Genomic DNA, 25235 nt, shown 5'->3' on the forward strand with positions numbered 1-25235 from the left:
TTTATCAAATTAAATAGAATCACACCAGTCCTCAAACAGGTCAGTTAGTTTTACCCTGGGAAAAGTTATTTTCTAAAATCGAACTGTGTCCTTACCCTTGAGCCAAACATCTCAAAAATACATTAATTTTGGTCATGAGGAAAACTAGGTGGAAAAGAGAATGTATTCAGAACAGCTTGTTCCCATTTCAGGGAAATATGTTCTAATAACATTTAGTCAGGTATGTTATCTTTATATCTTTTTTTCCTCCTTATTAAAATTTATTTTTAATTTATGTAATAAAATAAGCATTTCCATAACATAGTACAATAGAAATTTGCATATGAAACTACAAATCTACTATGTACAACTTGCTCTTCCTTTCTAATAAACAACAAAATTATGTTGTAAATTTCTTTTTTTTTCTTCCCTCCCAGATTTGACTAGCATTAGATACAAATAGTCACACACACACACACACACACACACACACACACACACACAAAATAGTATTCTACATATGCTTCTAATTATCCGTTCTTTCTTTGAATACAGATGGCATCTTTCTTCATCTCTCCTTTATAATTAATTTGGATATTTGTAACAATTAAAATAATTTATTCATTCAATATCATTCTTAGAACAATATTGCTGTTACTGTATACAGTGTTCTTTTGCTTCTGCTCATTTTGCTCTTCATTATTTTGTGCAAATCTTTTTCTAATTTTCCAAAATCATTGAAAATGATCAGAGAACCTTGTTTTCCTGCATTACAGGCAGGAATACTCAACACTATATTAATGAGGAGTACATATTCAATTTCTCCCTTTCCATTGGATTTCTTCCTTTAGCATATAAACAGCAAGCATTTACTAAGTATTTACAATGCATTATACTAGGCACTCAAGTTACAAAGACATAAATAATACAGTAGCCCTGCCCTCAAGGTGCTTACCTTTTAATTGAGCATATAGCATGCACACTTATACAAAATAAATGTGAAGTGCTGGGCATGGGGAAGAGGTTATAGCAGCCAGGGGAAGACCTTACTTATAGAGGAGTTCAGTTTGAGCTGAGCTTTCAAAGAAACTAGGAGCACTACAAGATGGAGATAGAGAAGACAAACAATCCAGATACAAGGATATAAGGACATGGGGGACACTCTATGCAAAGACACGGAGGTGCAAGATGGAATGCTGTATGAAAAGACCTGCTTATCTGGTCGCCTGAAGAGGGGAAAAACAAGTATTGCATAATAAAAATGGAAAGGTAGATTGGAGCCAGATTTTTAATTAGTTTGGAGTCAGGTTGGCTTAAATGGCAAACAGATGATTTGATTTGAGAGGTAATAGGGAATCACTGTAGTCTACTAAGCAGGGTTTTAATAATATCATTTTGGCAGCTATGTAAAGCATATTTTGGACAACATATAAACATACTTCATTCTCTTACTTTAAAAAATCCTTAATTCTGCTGTTCTCTTAGATTCCCTATCAGCTATTGTTGTTGTTCAGTCATATCCAACTCTTTATGGTCCCACATGAGGTTTTCTTGGCAAAGATACTAAAGTAGTTTGCCATTTCCTTGTCCAACCCATTTTGCAGATGGGAAAACATGAAACAAAGAGTGCTAAGTGTTTTGCCCAGCTAGTAAATGTCTGAGGCTGACTCTGAACTCAGATCTTCCTGACTGGAGGCCCAGAGCTCTATCCACTGTACCATCTAGCTGCCTTTTCCTCTCACCTATTTTTCTTTTTTTTCTCAATAATTATCTATACTCACTGCTTTCCTCAGTTCCTATTTTCTTTCTGTTTAGAAACCCTCACAAATTATTCAGCCTTCATTCTTGAAGAGGACAAATGACATCAGGAGGGTGATGTCTTGAATGAATTGGATTTAAGCGAGACAGAGCTGTGCAAAGTCATCAGCCTCTCCTCCTGTAGAGTCATTGGTCAGGACAATTGGGATGGCCCAGGATACAGTGGGAGACCCTGGCCTTTAGAGCTGAGGTCTTTTCCAGTCAACATGGCTCTTTTGTAACTCCTTTCTCCAAAGTCACTAGAGACTTACTTTAAAAAAATCTTTTTTTTAGTCTTCATTCTCCTTGACTTCTCTGCACTCAGTCATCCCTTCGTTAAATGTTTTTCTGCCTTTGCTTTATGCTACTTTTCCTCTTTGGCTGTTCCTTCTTCTTCTCCTTCACTGGTTCTGCTTTTTCCTCTCACCCCTAAATATGATTATACTCCAAAACTCAATCCTTGATCCTCTGCTTTTTTCTATAAATTCTCTTTCCTTCTTCAGTCTCATCTACTCTTCTGGTTTCAACCATCACATCTACATGAACGACCCTCAGATCTATGTCTGTATCTCTAATCTTTCTCACAGATTGTAACCCCACATCTCTCTCAGCTAGACAGTGTCTGCTTTGATGATTTCCACTAGAGCATCAAGTTCAAAGTAGCTAAAAGGGAATTCTCCATCTTTTCCTACAAATGGCCTCCCTTCTGACCTTTCTATTTCTCTCAGGGGCACCAGTAAGTGAAATACTGCTCACATTTGTTGAGAAAGGAAAATGTCAGAGACTGTCAACAAAAACCCAATGATTCTTTCTTGCTTAATGCTTCCCATTTTCATCCTTTCCTTTCCATTCTATGATACCCTGGACTGAGTCCTTCTTATTTTCTGCTTGGACTATTGCATCTAACTGGTTTCTCCACTTTCAAGCTCATCATTCTCCAATCCATGCTCAAACCACTACCAGATTCCTGGTCTCAAAACTGCATCATATTACTTCCCTTCCTCTTTTTCTAACCCTAACCCCTTCCCCAAATATCTACAATTATCCCTTTTATATCATAGTAGTGCCATGCCCTGGAGATCTGGAAAATCTGTGTAAAGGGTTTTTTTGCCCTCCCTTCATACCAGAGAAGAGGTAGCAATTATTATGGTATTAAAAGATAAAATATGTTGATATTATATAATGCTATACATATATTTTATGCATTTCTGAGTTTCTAAACTTCTTAATTTGTTATCTGATGACCTTTGCATATTGTCTGTGGCTTCTGCAAAATTCCCATTTAATTTCTTATGTCAACACGCAATATATCAAAACTGTGATAGGACAAAGTCTTAATGTGCAAGGGATAACTATATATACTTTTGATATCCTTTCCTTTCTCACCATGTTCTATGGAATAAAATCTAAACATTTTATGCTGCATTTAAGGCCTTCTGAAATCTTGCCTCAACCTATATATGCAGTCTTGTCTTCCTCTACTGTCCTATGGAAACCCAGTCATTGTAGTGTAAAAAAGGAAAAGCATTGAACTTGGAGCCAAGAGAATTGTAGGTTCAAAGACTACCTTTGAAACCAGCATAACATGATTTAATGAAAAATAATTAAACTATTTTGAGCTTGTTTTCTTATTTGTAAAATAAGGCAAAATAATACTAAAACTACTACTTCACTTGGTTGTTGTGAGGTTCAAAAGTACTTGTCATTTCCTAGCTCAGGAAATTTGAGTAGTTCTCCCTTATCCTTAGGTTTCTCCTTGAAACTCTATACCATTTAACTATAGTCTGCCTTTTGTGGGGCTTAATATAACAGTGTTCTCCTTTACACCACTATATTCCAGCCAAACTGGCCTACTTTATTGAGTCCTTGTATGTGAATTTTCAGTTCCCATCACCATGCTTTTGTACAGATTGTGCTCCATGTCTGGAATGCACTTCCTTCTCATTTCTACATTATAAAATTTCTAGTTTCGGGGCAGCTAGTTGGTGAAGTGGATAGGGAGCACCAGCCCTGAAATCAGGAGGACCTGAGTTCAAATCTAATCTCAGTCACTTAACACTTCCTAGCTGTGTGACCCTGGGCAGGTCATTTAACCCCAATTGTCTCAGCAAAAAAATAAAATAAAATAAAATTTCTAGTTTCCTTCAAAGCCTAGCTCTGGTGCTGCCTTATACCTGTTCTGATTTATGACCTCCACTTACAGTGGAGGTTTTTAGGGCCTTTCTCCCTGAAAAATTATTTTCTACATTTAGTATTTACTTTTCTTCTCTTTCTCCTGGTTTTTCTGCCTTCCTTCAAGTCTCAGCTAAAATCCCACCTTCCATAAGTAGCCTTTTGCCCTTAATCAAGTGTCTTCTCTCTGGGATGACTTCTAGTTTCTCTGGGATGACTTCTAGTTTATTATATATATATATATATATATATATATACACACATATACATACATACATACATATGTGTGTTTGCATATGTGTATGTGTGTGTGTGTGTGTGTGTGTGTGTGTGTGTGTGTAATCTTGTTTGTACATAGTTGTTTATCCCTATTAGACTGTGAGCTCCTTGAAAGCAGGAACTATTTTTCCCTTTCTTTTTAATCCCCAGTGCTCAGCAAATTGCCGGGCACATAGTAAGTGTTTAATAAATGTTTGTTGACACTGACTGAATAAGGAACAGAACAGTAATACTGCTTTTAAGGAATTTTCCTTTTAAAGGGGAAAACAACACTTTATTTTCCCCTTAGTGTCAAGAAAGGCCAGTTCCCATGAGTCCCGTTTTCCTGTCCCAAACCCAGGAAAAGTTGTTTTTGGTGCTTGAGAACAGAATGTTTGATTTCCCCACAGTTCTCTGGACACACTCCAGGAGGCTCATCCACTGACCCCAAAGGACCCCAATATCCCAGTGGCTCAGACCTCGGCTGTTCCCTCCATGTACCCCACAACCCCACGCAGGAGTCTGTATGCTTTGGGAATGTGCCGCACTTATCATTCTTGCAGAAAGGTATCCACGGCTCTGTAAAAACAAACATTATGGCCCCTGAGTCCACCTATAGCAATTGTATTTTTTAATAATGTCTGAGCTAGCCATCTTCTTGGTTCTGTTTACTCCCTTGTTCTATTAGCCGCTTCAGGTTAGGCCCTAACGTATCCCTGTAAGTAATATACAACTGAGAGAACCCTTTTATGGATTCAGCTTTCAGTCTGTTCCCTTTTTACAGCCCCTACATGAGGCTTTTATATTGTTGTAATTATTTTGGTTTATATTCTTCCTTTCTATTCTCCTGTCATTTTATTCCATTTTTTTTTTTTTACATTTTATTCCTGTACTTGAGTTTTCCAAGAAGACCACAATGTGGGACCTGATAACCTCTTCAAAACATATGTCCAGGATGCCAGGCCACTGCTGTTCCTCTCAATTCAGTCTCCAGGGAATGTGGCTTAGCCTCTGGGGAGACAATCTGACCCTGCCGATAATCAGCAGTGTAGAAGAAGTGGGATCTTGAGTTGGATGATAGTAACTGTTCTTCCATCCAATATTGATTAAACTGCGACAGTGGTTCAAATCTCACCTCTAATACTTAATACCTGACCTTGAACAAATTATTTTAATCTCAGCCTCAATTTCCAGATCTATAAAATGGGGAAGGTTGGATTCTGAGCTCCTTTCTGGTTCTATATTTATACTGTTAAGCTAGATTTGAATTCAGGGAATCTAGATTCACATCCTAACTCTGACCCTTACTACTGATGTGACCTTTTGATCTATCCCATCCAATGCATTGTTCTAAACATTGGAGAACTATGAAGGGATGAACGAAAGACTTTACGGTCTTCACATATAAGAGATTAGGTTGTAACCCATGTCTGATCCAGGGCCCACATCTGGACACTATTTTCTAGGGAGAGAATGAATTCAGGTGGTACAATTAAGATAAAGCAAACCTTGGTTGCATTTGCCACAGTCTTCATCGTTGCTTACATCCTCAATTCTAGTATAGAGAGTGGATTGGTTGTGAAGCAGCACAAGTTATAATACTGGAGTGAGCCAAATGCTGGCAAATACCCCAATCTCCAGTGACATCATGGGGGAGAAAACCCCTGCACTGAATATCAGCCTTGCTGTTGTATTGTGCTTCCCAGGTTCAAGAGTCTCTCTTCCATGATCACACTATCTATCTATATCTATATATATATATCTATATATATATATATATATATAATATATATATATATATATATATATATATATATATATATATCCAAGCTTATGAGAGACAGAGAGGGGGAAGGGGGAGAGAGGAGAGGAAAGAGAAGAAAAGGGAGAGGAAGGGGGGAGAAAGAGAAAGAGACAGAGAGGGGGGAGGGGGAGAGAGGAGAGGGAAAGAGAAGAAAAGGGAGAGGAAGGGGGGAGAAGGAGAGAGACAGAGAGGGGGAAGGGGGAGAGAGGAGAAGGAAAGAGAAGAAAAGGGAGAGGAATGGGGGAGAAAGAGAAAGAGACGGGGGGAGGGGGAGAGAGGAGAGGGAAAGAAGAAAAGGGAGAGGAAGGGGGGAGAAAGAGAAAGAGACAGAGGGGGGAGGGGGAGAGAGGAGAGGGAAAGAAGAAAAGGGAGAGGAAGGGGGGAGAAAGAGAAAGAGACAGAGAGGGGGGAGGGGGAGAGAGGAGAGGGAAAGAGAAGAAAAGGGAGAGGAAGGGGGGAGGAAGAGAGACAGAGAGAAAGAAAAATGATGTGCTCTAAGTAATATGAAATCTGGAAAATAACAAATTAGAGAATGGCTCAATACTAACAACAACAAACAAGGATAATTAATATTTATATAATGCTTTAAGGTTTGCAAAGCTCTGTAAATATTTCATCTCATTTGGTAGTTGAAGAATAAAGATCCACGACTTCAACTAACATGGTTCAAACTCTTCCTCTCCCTAATACCTTTTTGATTGGTGTCCCCTTTGTTCCCCCAAAGATAATTCCAATGTGATCTCACATTAAGAAGTAAGCATATCATGGTGGTTGTTATTGTTTGTCCTTCATTTTCAAAGAGGACCATTGACATCATGGGGGTTAAATCTTGATTTGCTTGTAAAATGGATTTAAGAGAAGCAGAGTTGTCTAAAGTCATCAGCCTCACCCTTTCTTCCAAAATCGAATTCAAAGTCCAGTGGCAAGACAAAAGTCAAGATAGCTAGCAAGGATTTGTTTCACCAGTCTTCATAAGGCCTTAGGAACAAATGTTTCTTATGGGCCCATTTCTATGGAAGAATAGTGGGTAGAGTGCTGGACTTAGGAAGACCTTAATTAGAACCTTTCCTCAGGCACTAGTCACATAACCCCAGGAAGTCATTTAATTTCTGAGCCTAGATTTCCTCATCTGTAAAATAGAGATAATAACAGTAGTTCTCTCATAGGGTTATTGCAAGGCTCAAGTGAGGAAATGTATTTAAGTACTTTGCAAACATTAAGGTACTAGGTAAATGTCAGCTATTATTATTATTATTATTATTATTATTATTATTATTATTATTATGGTTCCTAGGCCTCTGTGATCTCAGCTCCCTAAGACTAAGCTAAGAGATAGATCTAATTTCTAGTCTGTTTCTTGGGCTAACTTTTGGCTTCTTCCCAGATGTAGGTGGCCCTGCAGACCCTATTGCTCCAACCATCATCATCCCTCCCAAGAATACCAGCGTGGTGGCTGGGACCTCGGAGGTGACCATGGAATGTGTGGCCAATGCCAGGTCAGTAACCATCTCCCCTGTTCCCTCCTCTCCAAACTACAAATACCATAATCTCCTGTGATACCACGAGGGAGAAAACCAAACCTCTGAAATAAATATCAGCCTTGCTGTTGCACTAAACTTGCACATTTCCCATGTTCCCCATCATGGTTGATTGCACTGTTCTACTGGACACTCCTAATCTAACGTTAATTGATGTCTCTTTACTATGCCTCTATTAATCAATTTTAACTACATGTCTCTGAATAGCCAAGAAGGAACTGGAACAAAGATTATGAAAAACCAGAGTCCGAGAGGTCTGTGCAAACAGGATGGAGAAATACATACACACACACACACACACACACACACACACACACACACACACACTTATATATGCTGGTTATATATGTATGTTTCATTTTAATATATGTATGTATGTGTACGTATATATATATATTTGTGTATATGAGCTCACATATCTCTTTTTCTGTTCCTCTGCTTCTCCCTTTTGGTGTGACTTTCATATTTATCCCTGTTTCTCACACCTTCTTTGTCTTCCCCTTAATTCCCCTCCCTTTCCTTCTCCTCGATATTCAGTGGGTTGAAGAGTAAGAGGAATAGAGAGGGAAAATAGAAAAAGGAAATACCAGGAGACAACTTTTAAGACACTTAACTGAATTTTAAAAATCCAATTCTCTCAAGTACAAATTACTGCATAATCAATGCAGATTTATGCAAATGAGCCTTTCTGCTTCCCTTGCCTCCCGCCAGGCCCTTGATCAAACTGCACATCATTTGGAAGAAGGATGGGGTACCAGTGTCAGGGGGGATCAGTGACCACAACCGACGGCTCACTATCTTAAATCCCAAAGGCAGCAATACTGGCTACTATGAGTGTGAGGCTGTCTTGCGCAGTAGCAGTGTCCCTTCCGTCGTCCGTGGGGCTGTCCTTTCTGTGCTGGGTGAGTAACAGCCCGGAGAGGGGCTGGGGAAATGCAGGGAGGAGATGCTCGGCAGGTACCACAGCATCCTCTTACCCTGAAGCAGGCGGAGCAGGGGCAGGGGCCAGGGAGGGTAAGTCCCCATCCACCAAGGCCCCCCAATGTGCCCTCTTTCTTCTCTTCCTCCCAGAGCCGCCCCAGTTTATCAAGGAGCCAGAGAGACACATCACAGCAGAGATGGAGAAGGTGGTGGACATACCCTGCCAGGCCAAAGGTAAGGGGCGTGAGGGCGTTGGAGGAAGTGAAAGAATGCCCCAGCTCTCCCCACTCCCCATTGTGTACACAGCCTCCCTTGCTGAATCGTTCTGCTGCTCCCAGGTCCCCCTGAAGTGGACGTATTACTAGGAAAGAAATCAATCTGGCCGTCAGCAGCACCTAGGAAAACAAAGAAGCCAAATTACCGTAATTTCAGGACTATAAATCAATCCAAGTTATGGTAACTTCAGGGTTACAAATGAGCCAAAATTACCGTAATTTTGAGGCTACTGACAGCCAAATTGCCCATAATTTCAGAGTCATTGACAACGCCAAATTACCATAATATCAGAGCTACACTAGTCAAGAGGGGAAAGCACCAGCAGTGCGAAGGCCTTAGGTGCATCTACGCTGAGATGTATCTCATAAAGCAGCACTTGGGTCCTTAGCCATTTTATTCAGTCATCAGACAGCATTCTCCACTTTCCCACCTCTTCTGCCTTCCTCAACTTAATGATGAATTCTCCTACTGTTTTGGTTCCCAAATCTCCTTTCCCTCTTTGGATGTAGCAAAATCAAAAGACAATTCACAGGCAGATGAGCTTTATAAGACCATACAAAAGACATAGTAGTAAAGCACAGTGTGTGCTATAGGCAATATTATGGTATCAAACAAAGAGCTAGGTATAGCTTTCCCCCAGTGGAATGATGGGCAGGTGAGAGATGAAGATATGAACAGGTACTAAAAAATCCCCATTAGGAAAGGTTTAGGAAGAGAAAGGAAAAACTGAGAATGAACTGGTAGATTGAGAGAAGAAAAAATAAGTCAGTACCAGTTGCATTCAGATTGTCTAGGAATGGTCTTGGAGTACAGAAGGTCTTTTGGGGTACTTGGACTCTAGAAATAAGGAAGGGGCAACTAGAAATAAGAAAGGGGTAATGAGAAATAAGGAAGATCAAGGGGACCTGAAGTCTAGAAGAGTAAGCTTTGCGAGTTCACATCTGGCCTCATTTACTCCCTTCCTAGTTGTAAGATCCTGGGCAAATCACTTAACCTATTTGCCTCAGTTTCCTCATCTGTAAAATGTGCCGGAAAAGGAAATGGCAAATCATTCCAGTATCTTTGCCAAAAAAAACTCCAAATGGGGTCACAAAGAATCAAACACCACTGAAAAATGACTAAGCAACTCAATTCCAAACCAATGGGATTTCCTTAAATGCCTGCCTGCTTATGGGTAGACATTCGATGTTCCTGAATAATCCATATTCCTGAATAATCGTTGGCTATTAACTTTGGAAGTAAAAAAGAACTATCATGTTTTTAGGGTTTGTATTGTCTCCAAAATAGATTAAAGCATCATCCCAAAAGTGCCTTGGGGGAAAAAATGTTTCTAGGGGGTATGTAAGTCTTTGGAGAACTGAGCCTGAAATCAGTAGCACTTGAGTTCTTAAATAATAACCTAGCTGTTTGATCCTGGACAAGTCAGTCTGTCTAGACAATTTCAGTCTGCTTCAGCTATAAAATGGGGATAATAATAACACCTACCTCCCAGGTTTATTGTGAGAATCAAATAAGTTAATATTTGGAAGGTGCTTAGCATAGTTAAGCTTTATGCATACTAAAAGCTTAATAAATGCTTGTTTCCTTCCTTCCTTATGTCTTTCTTTCCTTCTTTCCTTCCTTCCTTGAAGTCCCCATATGAAGAGGTAGTGTGGTATAACAGAAAGAGTGTGGACTCTCCATAAAAGAACCTTATCCAAACACCCACCACTCCAGACTTTGACTGGTTTATGATCACAGACAAGTCACCGAATGCGTTGGAGCTTCCTCGGTTTTCTCATCTAAAGAGGAAACTTCCAAAATATATAAAAGACCAAATGAGATAATGTATGTAAAATCAATTTACAAACATTCAAATGAAATGAGTGTGTTTGATGTGGGAGTCAGAAATTGGCTCTAGTTCTATCCAGGGCTGACCCATTTGATGAAATCACAGAAGGGTAAAAAATAGGAAGGCATTAATATGTTCAATGAAGTGCAAAGAGGAGTCTACATCTTTATGAAGTGTGAAGGGCTGGAATTCCTGGTGTGATTAGAGCTGAATCTTTATTGATTGTGCCCCTGGTGGCCCTTTAAAAGCAAGATTGCCAGCCCTGAGTGGTAGTTGAGGCACAGAGCAGTTTTATCAAAAATGACTCCTTTACCAGTGGGCCAAGCAGATTTCTTCCTCTCTTCTTCCCTCTTCCTCCTGATGAAACACGGGATGTTGAAATAGAGCTACTCATCCAGGAGAAATCACATCCAGCAAGGAGAAGAAAGAACCTTAGTAAAAGGTTTCTTTTAAAAGCATGACTCCGGGCAACAGAGAAGAGAGCAGACCAATTTCAGGGAAATAGCCCTGGCAGTTGGGAACTGAGCTGTGGAGAAGAGCAGGTCCAGTGAGCCCAGTGTAGATACTCAGCCCAGGGAGAAAAGCATGAGGATACCACAAGAAAAAAGGAGGTTGGGACCCAGAAGTTTCAGAGGAATGAATTGCTCTGATCCTGTGTGTTTCCTATATGTGTACCTCACTACCAGTAGACTCAACTGTGTCTACTGTTCCCAGGGAGACTGTGTGCATTTGTAGCGGTCTACTTCAATTTTAGAGAGAAAATGTCTTATAGTTACTTCTTTTCTGCCATCTAAATATATGTCTTGTTTGGGTCTATTTGCATATTCTGACTCACAGTTAAAGGTAAGGGCACCAGTGGGGGCTTGTAAATTATAATTTTAGGAGTGCAAACCCATAGAGCAGCTTTGAACCTGCATAGTAGTTACTCACTTAGGAACCCAACCCAAAAGTACAAGTACAGATTACAGAGGATGGGCCGTAGTTATTATTGTCTCCCATGTAGGTGTTCCATCTCCTATCACCACCTGGTACAAAGATGCTGCTGTCATTGATGTGAAAAAGTTGTCCAGGTTCCGACTGCATGGAGATGGGAGCCTACAAATCAGTGGACTGGTGCCTGATGACACAGGGATGTTTCAGTGCTTTGCCCGAAACTCGCTGGAGAAGTGCAGACTTCTACCTACCTTGCTGTCACCAGTAAGTTGAGTTGTGGGAGAGGGGGATGGGAAGTTTTAACTTTTCCCAAAAGTGAAGATCCTTCTTGAGAAAAACTTATCAATCTAGACACCCTCAGGATGGACTACTCCAAAGGATAACCAAGTCATTTTTCCAGTGGCTTGTATGACAACCTGAACTTGAGAGGCGTTGTGACATAGTGGACCTACAAAGTTAACAAAGGGGATTGCCCATTTTGATTTTTGTCAAGCGCCATCCATTTTTCCATTTTCCCTCTCACATTGTCTCCCCTCATAACTCTCAAGAAACACCTGATAAAATGTTTGTCTTGGTCTAAAAGAGATGGACATAAATGACCATCCTTTTTAATTTGATAATGTATAGGCCTTGTAGTAACAAAATCATTAATTTTTTAACTAATCATTAAAAATGATTAAATTGTCCCTTCCCGCCCCTAAAAAAAATATACTAAGGAAAACTAGATTTGATGTACCACAGCCATGTAACTATGGGCAAGGTATATGACCTCAGTGTTCTCATCTGTGAAATGGTCATGATATTTGTACCATCTATCTCTCCAGAAGTTTTTAAACTGTAAAACACTGCATAAATGTGGAATAGTATTCTTATTTTAACATAGTTAGGCATTACTGCCGCCCCATTCTCATCATTCAGGTGGTATCTAATCCCTTAAAACTTGCCCCTGGATTTTCTTTTTTTATAGGGGTTTACCCACATCTGCTCGAAGAGGTTGTCCAATCGAGGTCTCAGGCTACAGAATTATATAATCCTACATCTGAAAGGAACTTTAATGAGGCAATTTGTCCATACCCTGTCTCCATACCCTATCTCATCCATCCTATTTTATTCTGAAATTTAATACAGTGTTTTAATTAGAAAGAGAACTGACTTGAGAGTTGGGAGAGTTGGATTTGAGTTCCAACTTTGTCATTTATCTGCTTGAGTAAGTCATGGAGGCATCTGCTGAATTCTTTATCTGTCATATGACTTTGGTTAAATCTCTTAAATATTTCTGAGCCTTAGTTTTCCCATCTGTAAAATGAAAAACATAATCTCTAAACTTCAAAAGTTTTTTGATTCTATAAAAACACCACTCATTGGCTTTCTTTGACAACTCACTGCAGTGTTTACCACCTAAAATGTCGTAGAAAGGCTTCTAGGTGCCATCTCCAACCTCCATGTCTTTGTACAAGCTGTTTTCCCTATCTGAAACATTGCTACCACCTCATAAAATTGTTAATTCCCTTCAAGACTTGGCTTGGGCATCATATACTAGATAAGATCTATGCAAGTTCTTAGCATATTTCCTCCTCAAAAATTGCTTTGTTTGGTAAATATATAGCTATAAATACATGCATATTTATCTATATAGGTATAAACATGCATATGTATATATCTATTATTTGCATGTATTATACACATTTTGAATTTGGTTCTTTATGTGTATACATATATCTGGATAATTTAATTACTTTTATTAATAATACCAGAATTTTAATAAAAGGGTGATCACTTGGTCATCTCTCTCTTAGAGCAAAGATAATCATGGCAATGAGCTCATGGCTTATGTGCTCATTGGAAGAAGGGAATTCCTGAGGATGGCAATCAACTTTGATTGGTTAACAATTAATAAGAGTATGAATATTATAACGAGAAGCTAGATATGAACTTTGATTATGTCATTTACTTCTAAGTTATACTCCCAGCCTTAGGCAGTCTATTCAAAGAATTTATCCTCTACCTCATCTGAGAAAAAGGGAGCCTGATCTAATTGGGTGGAGTAGCAATAACCAGAATAAGAAGAATGTTGTCCTTAAGAGACTGAAAAAGGAAATAAGTCAGAAAAATAATCTATGGGTCTCCCCAATTTTAACAGAGAAAGAAACAATTATTTCTCACATGACACTCTCTTGAATTGTCAAAAGATCTATGATCTCACCAAAATCTATACTACCTCCACGGAACTGGATCTCAATTCATCTACCCCATTTCAATTTGAGTTCCTTCATAAATTTCTGTACCTACCACATCAAAAAAAGAGAGAGAGAGAGAAAATTTATTATCTGTTGAATAGCTTTTCAAAGATATACTTTCTCCAGGCTTAGCTAGGCTGAGGGTGAACCACCCAAATCCTTCATTCGAACTTGCCAGAGCTCGCCCTTGGTCAGCATAGCTTTTGAGAGCAGGATCAAAGATATATGACAATGAAGTATTCATTGGAGGATGAGATTAGGGAAGGAGGTAACAACAATGACAATACTAATGACAAAAATAATAAATTCCAATTTATGTATGATTAATAGTTCCTCACAGTTATGAAAAACATAATAAAAATTCTGATGGGATGGGTTGGTCAGTTATAATGCCAGGTCTGAAGTGCCTGAGGAGGCCTGGATCTTTCCCCTTACTGGGGCTTGTGAACAAATAGGAGAGAATGATTGATATCATTCATTTTGCTGGCAATGAACCTCCACAGGGGAAGTTAAACTGGAAAAGCATTTGGGTGAACTAGAAAAATGTGTTTATTTCAAGGATTCTGGGATATGTTGAGGTACCTGGATAGGGTGTGGATTTTCTGCTGCCCTCCTTAAAAAACAGGCAACAGTACCTAGTATGATGCATTGCATAAATAAATGTTTGTTGAATGAATGAATGAATAAAATAGCAAAATGGGAGGGGGCAAAGAGAAGATTGTCTGCTTAGGGTTTAGAGTCACTACTGCCTCCAGTTATAGGGGAAAAGTCTTACTAAGGAGTTTGTCCATCTCTTTCCCAAGGCATTGCCCCTAACATCACCAGAGGCCCTTTGGACAGCACAGTGATTGATGGCATGTCTGTGGTGCTGGCATGTGAGACATCTGGGGCACCCCGGCCAGCTATTACTTGGCAAAAAGGTAAAAGGGATGATATTCAGAATGAGATGGGCAGTGGGTTAAAGTAACAAGAATATGAGACTAGGGCTTGTGAGATTTGGATTCTAAAATTCTGGCTCAGCATGTTATTTATCTTTGTGACATGGAGCAAATCATTTCACCTATCTGGGATATACCCTGAGGGTTCCTGAGCCTGCCACTGTACCGAAAGACCATCAGACCTTCTTGTTTTTCCTTCAGCTGAATTCTCCTCCGTGTGGTCTCTCCTCTGATTAGAATATGAGCTCTTTGTAACAAGAGACAGTCTTGCTTTCATATTTATATCCCCAGTACTTAGCACAATGATTGGCACATAGTAAGCACTTAATCAAAGCTTTTTTTCCATTCACATACAAATCCATTCATGCACATTTATCGGGGATACTTTATTTTATATCCAACTGTACATGGACTTATGCAAATACATACTCCCAGATGTGGACCCATACCAGAACACTCATGGAGATAAACAATCATAACCTTAGGGCAAGTCTTCAAGACTTTCAAGCTCCTTTGCCAAAGCCCCTTTCCCAAACTCTCCATCCTCTCTGCTTCATCCCCTTGTCCCCTTCCATTCTCAGTCTTTCCCATCATGCAGCTCAGTCGAAGGTGACTTTTTCCCAAAGCATCCAGCTTCTAAATGCCTGTCATCACCTCATCAAAAATATTTGCTTCTACCTGATTCACAGGTGCCAGCTGCTTCTAGCTCTCTGAGGCTGAGGCACTGGGAAGGAAGGTGCTGAAGGTAATGATAGAATCTAGAATTTGAGCCCCAAGCCTTAGGAAAGAAGAAGAACTATTCATCTATTAAGGAATAAGTGCTCTATAATAGACACAGCATTGAACTAGGAGTCCAAAGACCTGAATTCTTGTCTTCACTTTACCATTACCTGGCTATGTGACCTCAAGCAAGTCATTTTTCCACATTTCTGGGCCTTAGTTACCTGATGTGTAAAATGACACTAAAGATAATTTCCAGGTCCCTTCCAGCTATGAAACTGATCTGCGATGGACTGGGGTGTTTGTGAGGAGAAATGCAAGGTGGAGACAAACTAAGCATACAAAAGGGATATTAGGTCATCCTGCCCACAATCCACTCTCCCACTATGTTCGTCTCTGTGTCCTTCCCAGTCTTGAGGTGGCCTGGCAGTGGCAGGTGAAATGGGAAGGGGGGACCATGCTGGCTCCATATTCTTTCGTGTCTCCCTGCAGGTGAGCGGATCCTGGCCAGCGGCTCCATTCAGCTACCCCGATTCACTCTCCTGGAGTCCGGGAGCCTGCTCATCAGTCCCACCCGCATCTCCGATGCCGGCAGTTACACATGCTTGGCCACCAACTCACGGGGCGTAGATGAAGCCTCAGCGGATTTGATCGTGTGGGGTAAGCCGGCATTTCCAACTATTAAGAATGCAAAGTAAATCCCAGGTGAATCTCCACACACGATGGACATACCCAAATACATCCCTGTGGACCTCCCTTCCCCAGAGTACATGATCATATAAGGTACTTACAGATGCAGCCAACAGCTCTACCTTTGTAAACTACCTTTAAATTTTAAAAAATTGTCAGATTGAAGAGGGTTTTTTAAGGAAGGTCTGAAGTCGATGTTATGTGATAAATATTTGAAGGGACTGGTAATGGTTAGAGAACCAGAAGGTCCCAGGCAATATATATAGCCAAAGACATAAGAAGATGCAAGTAAAATGTGTTACATTATTGCTTCTCTGCTTGTTGAAAGAGGTTCTGTGTGATGTTTAAGTCGTGCAAATCAGTGAGATTTAATAACACCTAACATTAGCAGAGGTTAGAAGTCAGAAGAAAAGGAGCAGCCCAGCAAGCCTAAAAATAACATTCCCTGGAGCCCCTTAGAATTAGGAGCTTCCAAAAAAAATAAAAAACAGTGAAGAGGTCAATTTGTTGTGGCAATTATAGAGTGTCCTCATTATCTCTTAGGTACATACACAGCTGTACTCCTCTAAGCAAGATAAATTAATCTTGGGGCCAATCTCCAGATTCTCAGTCTTCCCTAGCTAGGGCATCTCTCTTTGTCTCCAGAACTGTCATCTCATGCTTCACTCTACCAAACCCCTCATCTCCATTCTCTCCATTCTTCATTTATCGCTGTACTTTGGAGTGAGCAGGAATGGGTTATGAGTGTCTTCCTGCCTGAGATTGATCAACTCTTATGTGTCATGTAAATACAAGCTGATTTTCCTGTTAAAAAAGGTGAAAAGGCTTGAGGGGCACCTCATTATGCCCTGGGTTATTAGAGAAGACAAAGAATTTCTATACACGATGAAAGAAATAATCTCAAGAAGTAGCCAAGTTAAAAAAAAAAAACATAATCTGGAAAGATTTTGAAGAAGAAAAACTAGTGATAGAGAAGCTTTGTATTGGGAAGAGAATGGAACAAAGGAGAATTAAATGATAATATCACTGAAGTAATCATGAGTCTACTCAGAAGGTGAAACTTGACTGTTTGGAGAAGAGAAAGATTTTGAACTATGAGAATTCAGCAGGTACCTCCATGACTCACTCAAGAAATAGAGAAGTAAGATACAAGATTGTAGGGGATGATTTCCCACTGAGAAGATCCATAGATCAGCTCGGATAAAAACATGAATGACTAGATGAGATGATACTGCTAAAGGAACTTCAGGCCAGGTAATCAGATGTAGAAGAACTTAGGAGGTACTAGCAGAGCCAATGGTAAGGGCTGTTGGTCCTTCATTTCATCTGAAGGAATGGAGTTGATGACTCATATCATCTAAATCCTATGAGCAGTCAGATAGCCTAGTTAAAATGGGAAGTCAAGAAGGGAGAGTCCCTCCAAGGATAGGATGGCCTTGAGTTGGAAGAGAAAGAAAGAGAAGGGAAAAGAGAAAAATTTTACACACACATACACACACACACACACACACACACACACACACACACACACACACTCAATAGTTCTTCCCATTGCTTAGCTATCCTTGATGGATTCTGGGATAGGGATAAGGACTAATTTATGTGGAAATTAAGAAAACACTTACAATGTCTTGCTAATGACTATGAGATATTGGTTAGAGAAATAAAATTTAAGAAGACAAAGGTGAAATTTGCTTCTTTCAGCTGAAGGTCATAACATTTAAAAGAAAATGAAAACTTTGTTTTCATTGCATGAGAACTCTGATTTACTCATTGTTTTGGTGACCTTTTTTTCATTTTATTTTGAGGTTTTCTAGTAGTTTTGAGTCTTTGGGGAGTTTCTATCGCTATTTTTGAGAGAGATCTTGTGAGATCAGGCTTGCTTTCTTTTTCCTCACTGTCCTAGAGAGAAGTTGTTAAACCAAAGAGAGAATGTGGATAGTGAGCAACTAGCTAGCTAGGTATGAAAATAGGGATCAAAGAACAGGGTTTCTTGTTCTGGACCATAGTATATACAATGGCAATCCCATGGGAATGGAGGGATGCAATGTATTTCATAAGGAAGGGAAAGAACATATTTGATAAGTTGATGAGTTAATGAAGAGAAATTAACAGTTGAAATTTGAAAAAAGAGAAAAAGAAGGAAAATGTGCAGATGAGTTGTCCATCTGGATACAAAAGAAACAATATGGTATATTGAAAAGAGCTCTAGATTTAGAAACAGAGAATCAAACATTTAGGTCTGCCATTTAGGTAAATCACTTACCTCTTCTGAATTTCAGTTTCCTAGTTTGTAAAATGAAGGGATAGGATTATAAAACTTCTAAAGTCCCTTCCACATCTTTAATCCTATTAATGATGTCAATAAATGTGCCATAGAAAGAATTCCTAAGTAAAAATTGAATAATTCAGTTTTAAAACCTGGAATCCCTAGAGCCTGACACAATTTGTACATAACAGGTGAGTAGACTTCATCTACTTTGTACATAGCAGGTGAATAGACTTCATCTTCCAATTGGTCAATTCTTCCCAGAATCCTCATCTTAAGGAAACTGCCCAGGGCAGCCATATTCTCTCCTTCATTTCTCTCTAGATTCCACTGTTAATTCTCCACGCTTCTTTATTTACCATCTGGATACCTATACACACATGTATTCTTTCTCTCTGTCTCTGTCTGTCTGTCTGTCTGTGTGTGTGTGTGTGTGTGTGTCTTTCTCCATCTCTCTCTGTCTCTGCCTCATTCTCTCTTTTGCTCTGTCTCTCATATTCCTTTTATATGTTGTCTTCTTCATTAAAATATAAGTTCTTTGAGGGCTTGCTACTCCAAGTCCTGATTGTCTTTTTGCTTATATTTGCATTTCCAAGGCTTAGCACAATGCCTGGTACATTTTTTTTTAATTCAATCATTTTTCAGTTGTGTCCAACTCTTTGTGACCCCTTTTGAGGTTTTCTTGGCAAAAATACTGGATTGGTTTATCATTTCCTTCTCTAGTGAATTTTACAGATGAGGAACTGAGGCGAATTGGATGATGTGACTTGCTCAAGGTCATTCAACTAGTAAATGTCTGAGCCTGGATTTGAACTCACTAAGATGAGTCTTCCTGACTCTAGGCCCAACATTCTATTTACTGTGTCACCTAATATCTGCCTGGCACATAGTAAGTGCATAATAAATGCTTGTGAAATTGACTTGACAAGTAAATAAAAAAATGAGACTTAATCCTTCCCTCAGAGAATCTATAATCTAATTGGAATTAGGGTATCATTGATAATCATATAACCTTATATATCTGTGGATCAATATCCAAAGTATGAGTAGTCAACAGAGCGAACTTGACATTTTAATATAAGAAAATACTTTCATAGACCTCCCTAAGGCTGGATAGAATGCAATTCCTGACCATAATGTAGCAGTATAAGAATGTAAACTCATTCAGAAGAAATCGGATTGACAGAAGCAGTGGGTGAGCAGGTACCACCTGTCAGGAGGGTAATCTACACCTGTAAGGACCCCCATAAACCTGAGGGTGGACACTTGATAATGAGAATTAAGGTAAGGATGAGGAGGAACTATCTTGAGATGGGAAATTGACAGGAACCCCCTAGAAAAAAGTCTCAGCTTAGAATTCGTGATGGCAATGGAAGGGAATGCTGGGTATAGTCAAACACATACCTTAGTATTTAGGAGAGAAGATTTCTAAATGTTCATAACAAAGATAAATGTGGAATCCTTGAAAGGAAATGTGGCTCAGGAAGGAAGAGAAGGGCAAAAAGTGGAAATTCTGAGAAGACAATTACAAATGATTCCAGTAAGGGAGGAAAGAAGGATGTGACTGAAGAAACTTCTCCAGCTGCACGAGGGAGAAGAATAGACTCATAGAAGCTCAGGGTTAGAGGGGAACAGGGCAGGGCTCAGAAAAATTGTGAAAGAAGTTAGTTATAACACAGAGCCACCCACAGCTATCCCAACCAGTGGTTCTTCAGACTGCTTAAAGTCTGCCTGTGATCACTATCTGCCAAGGAAACACTTGTATTTTTTGGCCAGCTCAGGGTCTTAAGGAGGTTTTTCCTTTCATCAAGCTAAAATCTGTCTCTCTGAAGTGTCCACTCATTGCTCCTAAGAATGCCCTCAATAGAAGAGCAGAACAGGCTGCCATATGGAACAGAGGGTCTAGTTACAGTCAGGAAGCCCTGAGCTCAACTTCAGCCTCAGTCAATTACTAGTCGTATAACCTTGGGTTTCCTCATCTGTAAAATGGAGTAATAATAACATCCATCTCCCAGGACTATTGTAAAGATCAAATGAGATAATATTTGCATAAGGTTTATCACAGTACCTGGAGAATATTATTATTCAGTCATTCAATTGTATCTGACTCTATGACTCTATGGATCATACTATCCATGAGATTTTGGGGGCAAATATACTGGAGTGGTTTGCCATTTCCTTTTCAGGTAGATTTAAGATAAATAGAACTTAAGTGACGTGGCCAAGATCACACAGCTAGTAAATATCTGAGGCTGGAATTGAACTCACGTTTTCCTGACTACAGACCCAATGTTGTATTCACTGAGTCACCTAGCTGTTTCCTAGATTAACAGGTTAAGTGACTTGCCGTAGTACATGTCTGAGGCCAAATTTGAACTCGAGTTTTCCTTACTCCAGATCCAGGGCTCTATCTACTGTCATCTAACTGCCCCTACCTGGAACACAGTAAACACTAAGGCAGCTAGGTGGCACAGTGGATAAGCATTTATCCTGGAGTCAGAAGAACCTGAGTTCAAATGTGATAATTACCAGTTGTGTGACCCCAGGCAAATCATTTAATCCTGATTGCCTCCAATCAAATTTTTAAAAATTCTTTTCCCTTTTCTTCCCTCCCCTCTTTCAGATAGTTGACAATTATCATATTTCCTCTAAATAGTCACTTCTCCAGACAAAACAGTTCAATCCTCATTAGCATAATCTGTAAACCCCTTACCCCTTTTAACCTTCCTCCTTTGGATGCCCTCAAATTTCTCCACATCCTGCCAAAAATGTGGTATCTAGAACTATAAACTGTATTTCAAATCAAGTCTCAGAAGCAGCATATCACAGGACTATGACCTTCCTCATTCTGGACAATACGCAGATCTTAATTCAGCCCAAGATCACATTAGCTCAGATTTTTAAAGAACACGGACTGTACAAAAGGTGGAAGGAGGGCCATCTAACGAAAGATGAATACAAAAGAATGGCATATGCCTGTAAGAATATTATCAGGAAGGGGATGACCCAGAATGAGCTGATTTGCCAAATATGCTAAGGATTTTTTAAAAGGCTTTTTGAGCTGCTTGGATTAAAAGTGAAAACAGGAAAGAGAGAGGCTCAGCGTTTGAACCAATCAGTATAACCATAACAGACAGCAGAATTCATCTCTTTACTCCTATTCTGTGAGACTGCTGCATCTTCAGAGAGATGATGACAAACTAGTAGATGTCCAGAGGAGAAAAACTGAGTTCAAATCCCATCCTAAGATAATTTCTAGCTGTGTGACTCCAGGCAAGTCACCGACCATCTCAGAGACATCTAAAATAAGTGATTAGCCCAGGGTCACATAGTTAAGAGGATTGGGAAGGCCTTTTTATTAATAATAATTATATTAATACTTTTAGTATTCTCTCCATCCTCAAATAATTTCATATAACATTGACTTATTAAATGTTTTATCCCCAGATAGAACATAAGCTGCTTGAGGATAGAGGATTTTTTTGTTTATTTATTTCATCATTGTAACTCCACTGGTGTCTAGCACATAGTAGTTGTTCAACTAATGTTTATTATATGTGAAGGGACTGGAAAAAGAATTCTTGGCTTGGAGTAAAAAGTTGAAAGGGAGGAGACAAGCATTTATTATTAAACATAATTCTAAGCATTTTACATACATTATTATCTCATTTGATCTTTACAACAACCTTGAAAGGTATATGTTCTTATTAGCTCTATTTTACAGTTGAAGAGACTGAGGCAGTCAGAGATGAAGTGACTTGCCCAGGATCACACATCCAGTAAGTATCTGAAGCTGGATTTTAATTCAGGTCTTTCAGATTCCCGGACCAGTACTCTATCCAGTCTTCCTGTTAGCTGACTCCACCTTTAATGCAGGAAATCATTCTTGCCCTACCTCAAAAAGAATTTCTGACTACAAGAAAACTGTTGGTGGAGGAGGGGAGTTGGTACTTTTCTTTCCATTTCATTTAATTTTTTTCCAGTGAACAAAAGTCTGTTTTTTCTTCATTCCATTTCCCTAGTTGGGAAAAAAAAAAAAGAAATAAAGAAAGAAAATTCTTCTAACAAATATGCGTAGTCAAGCAAAACAAATTCCCATATTGGCCATGTCTAAAAAATATATGTCTCAATCTATAGCAAGGAATTTGTAAGGATGGGTAAGATAAGATGAGAAAATAGTTGTAAAATTGCTTTGAAAGTAAAAGTTGTATCTAAAAATGGCTTATTTATCTAAAATGTGGTGACTGTCATTATTTTAGCCCTTTCTACACAGTGTCTGGACACAGAGATTTAGACGGACTACAGCTGTATACATCTGTGTTCCGCACATGGCTCCTTCAAACGGCCCTTTCTCCTCCCGGTCCCTTTTCGCATCCCTGCTCACTCCTGTTACTGCCTCTGCCTTTCAGCCCGAACGCGCATCACCATGGCCCCCCAGGACCAGAGCGTCATCAAGGGCACCAAGGCTTTCATGACATGTGGTGTGACCCATGACCCCAGCGTGTCTATCAGGTACCTCTGTCAGTGATTGGGAGCGGGAGGGGTAAGACAGACCTCCGGGGCAACGGAGTGACTGGGTGGCCCGAATACCATAGTTCTTGTAGAATTAAAATAAAATAGTCATGTCTCCAGTGGGGTCAAGCAATTCCCATGGGGCTTTGGGTCTAAGTACCATGGTGAGCTCACAGTAAGCAATTAATAAATACTAATTGAATTGAATTAATAAAAAGTCTTTGCATTTCACTGAGTGAAAGGGGGTGGGAAGGAGGACCAAAGGAAAAGAATAACAGGGGAAATAGAAACAAGAGGGAAAAAAACCAGTTAGATGGTGAGATAGGTAGCCAAGGAGTAGGGATGTCTGCCATCAGATTTCAGATCTAACCAGATACTTACTAATTGTGTAACCTTGAACAAATTACTTAACCTCTATGCCTCAGTTTCTTCCTCCGTAAAATGGGGATAATAGCACCTACTTTCTAAGGTTGTTGGGAAGATCAAATGATAAGATATTTGCAAAATGCTATATAAATACTAGATATTATTAGGAAGGAAACAAGCATATATTAAGCACCAAACATGATTATTAGACAATCTCTAAAAATCTTTCCCAACTCTAAATCATACAATTCTCTTTCTGCTTATTTTCTTTTGTTACTTTTTTTTTTTTTTGCTAAAGCTAAGATCCCCATTTCCTCTCCAATCCAGGTTGGGTTTTGGAGTTGGAAGACCTGGATTCAAATCTTGTTGTTGTACAAATTACTTAGACTCTCCTGATCTTAATGATCTAAAAATCCTTCTGGCCCCAGGATAATGATGCATTGGTCCTCTGGTTACTCCAAACCAATGTTTAGGGAATTGCACTTGGAGTCAGGAAGACCTGGACTCCAATGCCATCTCAGATGCCTCCTGGCTGGGTAATCCTGGACAAAACACTTAACGTTGTCTGGACTGTTTCCCCATCTGTATAACTGGAGATTGGACTTAATGGCTTCTGAGCTCCCTTCCAGCTCCATATTTATGACCGTGTAAGCTTATAAACCTATGATCTTATTATCTATGGTAAACAAGCCAAAAAGATAAACCCTCCTAGGCCCAGGAGCTCAAAATTATAAAGAAATCTCTCCCTATCTGTACCTCTCCCTCCTTCTCATAAAACCAGTAAAAATTTTAACTCTACTCTTAAAAATTAATACCCCCTAAATTCTACATCTCCGAATATTTTATGGGCCAATATCCATGCCATAGCGGTGGACAGCAGGGCAGGATGGTGGTAGGTACCCAATTTGTGAAACTCCCCCTCCTCACCCTAGCTTTTTTAGGAACAATCCCTAGAGAAAACTGCGACCTTGGAGCACCATCTTGTGGTCACTTGACATAAGACAACATACAACTAATGGGTGGGAACCTTTGGGAGAGGACCTTGCTCTTGTTAGTGAAAAGCAAAGTTTCCCAAATTACTTCAGCCCAGGAACAGTTTTGAGCTCTAGGTATATTATCCAAATATATTATTATTTTTGAAATACATGCCAAAGGTGTAAAGGTGAATGGATGTTGGAGAATCCAGCAGGCAAACAAAATGGTATACTGAACCTGGCATCAGGAAATCTGGATTTGCATCCCAGCTCTAACAAACACTTAACCTTTATGTGATCTTGGATAAGTCATTTAGCTTTTCCAGGCTTTCATTTCCTCATCTATAAAAACAAAGAGTTTTAAAAAGATGATCTCTAAAATTTCTCCTAGTGGGAGTTATAGTATATATGGGAGGTCACCGACATTTTAATGTAGAATCAGGAAAATTAATTCTGTTTTCATACTGAAAAATAGCCAAATGTAATAAGCTTCTTTGATATATACATTGGATAATGGGATCATAGATTGAAAGCTGGAGGGGTCCTTAAAGGTCCAAAATCCATGTTTGGCATTCTAAGCTGTTCACAACTTGGCTACATCCTACATTTCTAGTCTTTTAATTACATTACAACCTTCCCTGCACTCTATCATCCAACTATACCAGGGTACTTGTTGTTTTTCATTTAAAAAAGCTGTCTCCTATCTCCATGTCTGGAGGAAATCTTAGAATTCCAAGGGACCCTTCCCAGTTTCAAAGCTGATTTATGCTACCTTCTTCCACAACTAAGTCTCAATTAATGTGTAGAATGAATCCCCCAAAGTGGCCACATTTATTGGAATTCATACTATTTAAACATAATTTTATAAGATATAATCATTGTTTCCAACCCAATAGAAACAGTCAGTACAAACTCAAATAATGTGACCCCTTCAGAATATGCATTATTCTCACTAGTGGTCACCTGCATACATATTCTATATTTCTTGTGATTGCAGGTGTATGTATGTGTTGTTTCTCC

At 39.4% G+C, this 25235-nt stretch overlaps 1 protein-coding gene across 1 annotated transcript in view; it reads left to right on the plus strand.

Moving 5' to 3' along the window:
* SDK2 (sidekick cell adhesion molecule 2) overlaps positions 1 to 25235 on the plus strand; it is a 165900-nt gene that overhangs the window by 27151 nt on the left and 113514 nt on the right. Inside the window, 8 exon segments of the mRNA XM_051995180.1 lie at positions 7395 to 7506; positions 8260 to 8450; positions 8620 to 8703; positions 11580 to 11729; positions 11732 to 11773; positions 14550 to 14666; positions 15897 to 16064; positions 22773 to 22875. Of these exon segments, the coding sequence (XP_051851140.1) occupies positions 7395 to 7506; positions 8260 to 8450; positions 8620 to 8703; positions 11580 to 11729; positions 11732 to 11773; positions 14550 to 14666; positions 15897 to 16064; positions 22773 to 22875 (967 nt within the window).

The sequence above is a fragment of the Antechinus flavipes genome, chromosome 4 (genome assembly GCF_016432865.1).
Source record: "Antechinus flavipes isolate AdamAnt ecotype Samford, QLD, Australia chromosome 4, AdamAnt_v2, whole genome shotgun sequence".
Classification (NCBI taxonomy): Eukaryota; Metazoa; Chordata; class Mammalia; order Dasyuromorphia; family Dasyuridae; genus Antechinus; species Antechinus flavipes.